Consider the following 4320-nt stretch of genomic DNA (forward strand, 5'->3'; position numbering starts at 1 on the left):
TATTTATAAAAACTTCAAAAAAAAATAACAATTCCCACAAACCAAAGTTCAAATCCCCTGCTCCCTTTCAGCATCTTAAATCTTCCTTCACCTACTAAAAATGTTTTTGAAAAAAATGTGTAAACAGATTTTGAAAAACTCAAAATCACGAACCAAATTTACATCTTAAGTTTCTAAATTCAAAGAGGCTTGGAGCTACCTTTTATTCATAAAACATTGGAGCAGCTGTTGCGATGTGCTAGATGGATTGAGTTGCGTACGATTCTTGTATTTCGTTATACTATTTATTTTAATGTACACTTGCATTATGTTGCATTTTTATTCGTGGACAAGTGCGAATTCTGTCGTAATGAGTACGAAATTTTAATGGAAGCTGCCCAGTGTCCCATTCCAATGCAAATGTAGTCTTTTTCAATTCTGAGAAACTCAGACTTTTTCAATGCAAATGTAGACTTTTTGCAAATGTAGTCGGTAACGTGGAATGGGCTGAGAAGCCGCTGAAATGAAATAACCACCGCCCGCCGGGATGCCGGGAGCTGATGAGCTCACCGAATACATCATCATATTACTTCTGGGTCAAAAGAAACACAGTCATATCCCATTCCACTCTCTATATAACTCTCTCGACCGTCTCCTCTCCTTCACTCAAATCCTGATTCTGGAAGAAATCAGCAACCTTTGGGAAAGTTCGATTCGAAAATGGCGTCGGAAGTGAGGAGAATCAAGCTGGGGTCACAGGGCCTGGACGTGTCAGTCCAAGGCCTAGGTTGCATGGGAATGACTCATGGCTATGGTCCTCCAAAGCCTGAGGCAGATATGATCAAGCTCATCCACCATGCTTTCAATAAAGGCATCACTCATTTTGACACCTCTATCATCTATGGTCCATATACTAATGAAATTCTCGTTGGAAAGGTACAATTCCCACTTCTCCATTTTTTTTTTTTTTGTAGTTCAAGGGGTTTGTATGGAAAGAAGAAGAAATATATTGGAAGTTGGAGTTGAAGATCAAGAATGTATTGTTGAAATTTTTGGATGGTAAACACTGTAAAATGTGTAGAACTTTATTTATGCTGTGTGTAGATGACACATATACTGATTTCGGTACAACTGCAATTTCCCCTTTGTTTTGTGCAATTTTTAAGGGATGGGTTTTGTCTCTCAAGATTTTTGTATTGTTTTTTAAAACTTGGCTGCCTAGTTAATGGTTGTGAATAATGCCATTTTTACTGCTTCCCCACAAAAGTAATTTTCCCTCTCTCCGTTTTTGTTTTGTTGATGGGTTTTTGTTTATTGATATTCTTATCTTGTTCCCACAATTTTTTCAGCTTAATACCTTTACCAACTCACCTTAGGTAGTGGCGGGAATTTTGTATTTTTGTATTTTTTGGAATTCTTTTAGTTAGATTTTTATTTTATTTTTTTTTTTAAGAATTTGACTTTGAATTTTTTGTGGATGTAGGGGTTGAAGGGGTTGCCAAGGGAGAAAGTCCAACTTGCAACTAAATTTGGGGTGAAACCACTGGAAGGTGGAGGAACGGAAGTTTGTGGTGATCCAGAGTATGTGAGAGAGGCCTGTGAGAGTAGTTTGAAGCGTTTGGGAGTTGATTATATTGATCTCTACTATGTTCACCGGATTGATACAAGGGTTCCTATTGAAATCACGGTTGGTTTTTCCTTCTCTTCAATGTTCATTGATCTCCTCTGGAATTATTGGGTCCGGCTTTTGATTCACAAGAGCAATATGTTTCTGAATAGCAGAGTGCAAAATCATCACTGAAGTACTCTATAAATTCCCTGTCTGTCCCTAGTCTAATTCCATCATTTGTTTTCTGTGCAAGTAAACACCAGCTCATTCTAGTTTAGAATATGTTAAATTCTTGATATCAGTGTTTGTATTGAGGAATAAGCCTTCCTGTAACTCAGCTGAAACCCCTTTTCGCACTCGTGCGTGTTGTAGCTTAATTGGCCTTTCTCTAGTGGATTGGTAGGTAGATGTCTTCAACAAAAGTTAATGGATGGACCCTTCCAAGCTTTTTGTTTGTGTGTGTTTTTCTATCTGTGACTGCAACTGATATATGTAGATACGTATGTCAGACAGACTTTTCTTTCTAAAATCCTTCTATATTATGCAACTTGTAGATTGGAGCTCTGAAGAAACTGGTTGAAGAGGGTAAAGTGAGATACATAGGTCTGTCTGAGGCCTCACCAGAAACAATCAGGAGGGCTCATGCCGTTCACCCCATATCGGCTGTGCAACTAGAGTGGTCCTTGTGGACAAGAGATGCTGAGGAAGAAGTTATTCCCACATGCAGGTGAGAGTCATTGACAAGACATGCTCCAGGGAACTTTCTCTTCTGTAGGGAAACTTCTTTTAACCCCCTCAGCTCACTTCTTCATGATGTGTATGACTTATGCAGGGAACTTGGCATAGGAATTGTACCATTCAGTCCTCTGGGCAGAGGATTCTTCGGAGGTGGTGCAAAGCTTATGGAGAACTTGTCCAGCAATGACTTCCGCAAGGTATGTTGTTATGTGCTTACAACTGATAATCTGAGTCTGTTGCTTATTCATCTCTCTGGTCCATATATAAATTATTGATTCCTAGAATTTGTAACTCGCTGAATTTGTGGCTTCCTTGTGTACTAGATTATGCACTTCACTTCTCTTGATTACTTTTGGCTTTGGTGTTTGCTTCTGAAATAACTGTGCAAGTTGAACTTGCTCTGAATTATCTGTTTCAGAACTAATATAGAGACAGGTGTTTGTTAAAAATGGATGACTCCAGAATTAGATTCTGGTTAGTACTTGAGAATGTCCTTCCGGTTATCTTGTTAGGTTGCATTAGGCTCCTGGAAACATTCTACTTCCCTTCTTCTCCATTTTCAGATTTCCTTTGTGTTTTGCAGTGATGCCCTGTATCTCATTCCTGATTGACTGTTCTGTCTTGCCTACATTAACACGCATTATGCTATCTCGCCCCACTTCATAGGCAAAAACGCCACTGACTCAGATATTTTTATTGCACTACGTTGTTCCCATCACCAAATTAAGTACAAACTTCTTGCACTCTTTCCTCGCCTTTACATTGCATTTGCACTGATTGATATCTTTTAGGAAGCAGAACTACATAGACACAATTTGAATGCTGACAACAAACAATATGCTACCTTTTGCAGACTGTCCCTAAGTTTCAAGGGGAGAATCTTGAGCACAACATGAAGCTGCTCGAGCGCGTTGGTGAATTGGCCACAAGAAAGGGTTGCACCACATCCCAACTGGCCTTAGCATGGGTTCATCATCAAGGGGACTACGTCTGCCCTATTCCTGGCACCACCAAGATTGAGAACCTGGAGAGTAACATCAAGGCCGTTTCTGTGAAGTTGACACCAGAAGAAATGGCTGAGCTTGAATCCATTGCTTCTGCTGATGCATCAAAGGGTGAGAGATACTCAGCTGATCAATTGGCAAGGACTTGGAGGTTTGCTAATACTCCGCCCTTGTCATCTTGGAAAGCTACATAGGAAGGTGCATTGGCTACTGGCACCAGGCACCTGATTCCGATTCCTACCAAAAAACCTAAGTCCAATGTTTTTGGCTTTTCTTGGAAGTTCATTCCATGTAGTTCACGCTTGCAGAATAATGTTCGATTGTCGAACAATGATACATGAACCTTAATAAATCTATTGTCTTTGGTTAACTATTATCATCGATTATCCAATAACCATGATTATCATTTTGCAAAAATTTGTTAGCAATGTGTTGAGAAATGTTTTATGCAGCTATTTCTTTTAGGACCCAACTTAGGGCAAATTTCTATCAATATTAATGGGTTTGTTTGGATTGTGTTTTATTTGGAATATTTTTACTGTAGCATTTTTTGTGATGTGATGTGTGCGAGATAAAAAGGTAATTGGGAAGATAAAAAGGTGTATTGAAAATTGTAATGATGATGTAAGCAGATAAAATTGGAAAAATAAAACACAATCTAAACAAACCTATAATATTGTCTTTGGTCGCCACATGTCTGAAATGCACAAGCCTTAGATTTTACAATTATGAACCAACAGCTTTAGGAACAGATAATGAAGAAATAGACAAATCTGACATAGAATCAGACCTTATCGAAATAAATTTATTAGAAGAAGAATTAATAGAAATAGATCATAGGATTCTTTATCCAAAAGAATTAAAAATGAACTTAATAGAAAAAGAACTATTTGATTTAGAAAGAAAATTAGAAGCAAATGGACAAATAGCATTAAACGAAGTATTATACTATGATAATATAGGAAATATTAGAGTTAAAATAGAAGAAGA

The 4320-nt window shown here is 38.0% G+C and overlaps 1 protein-coding gene across 1 annotated transcript; it reads left to right on the forward strand.

The window, feature by feature from the left end:
• Positions 1 to 599: 599 nt before the first annotated feature.
• On the forward strand, positions 600 to 3705 carry LOC113765707 (probable aldo-keto reductase 2). The gene is made up of 5 exons (XM_027309950.1): positions 600 to 915; positions 1463 to 1666; positions 2143 to 2315; positions 2421 to 2523; positions 3180 to 3705. Exons 1-5 carry the CDS (start codon positions 700 to 702, stop codon positions 3522 to 3524), a joined length of 1041 nt encoding a protein of 346 aa, XP_027165751.1. The 5' UTR covers positions 600 to 699; the 3' UTR covers positions 3525 to 3705.
• The last annotated feature ends 615 nt before the right edge of the window (positions 3706 to 4320 follow it).

Source organism: Coffea eugenioides, chromosome 3, assembly GCF_003713205.1.
Source record: "Coffea eugenioides isolate CCC68of chromosome 3, Ceug_1.0, whole genome shotgun sequence".
NCBI classification, from domain to species: domain Eukaryota; kingdom Viridiplantae; phylum Streptophyta; class Magnoliopsida; order Gentianales; family Rubiaceae; genus Coffea; species Coffea eugenioides.

Excerpts from the sequence above, each read along its gene's own strand:
- LOC113765707 (XM_027309950.1), top strand. The coding sequence starts at position 700 with ATGGCGTCGGAAGTGAGGAGAATCAAGCTGGGGTCACAGGGCCTGGAC. Across the intron at positions 916-1,462 it reads ATGAAATTCTCGTTGGAAAG|GGGTTGAAGGGGTTGCCAAG; the intron begins GTACAATTCCCA and ends TTGTGGATGTAG. Across the intron at positions 1,667-2,142 it reads GGGTTCCTATTGAAATCACG|ATTGGAGCTCTGAAGAAACT; the intron begins GTTGGTTTTTCC and ends TGCAACTTGTAG.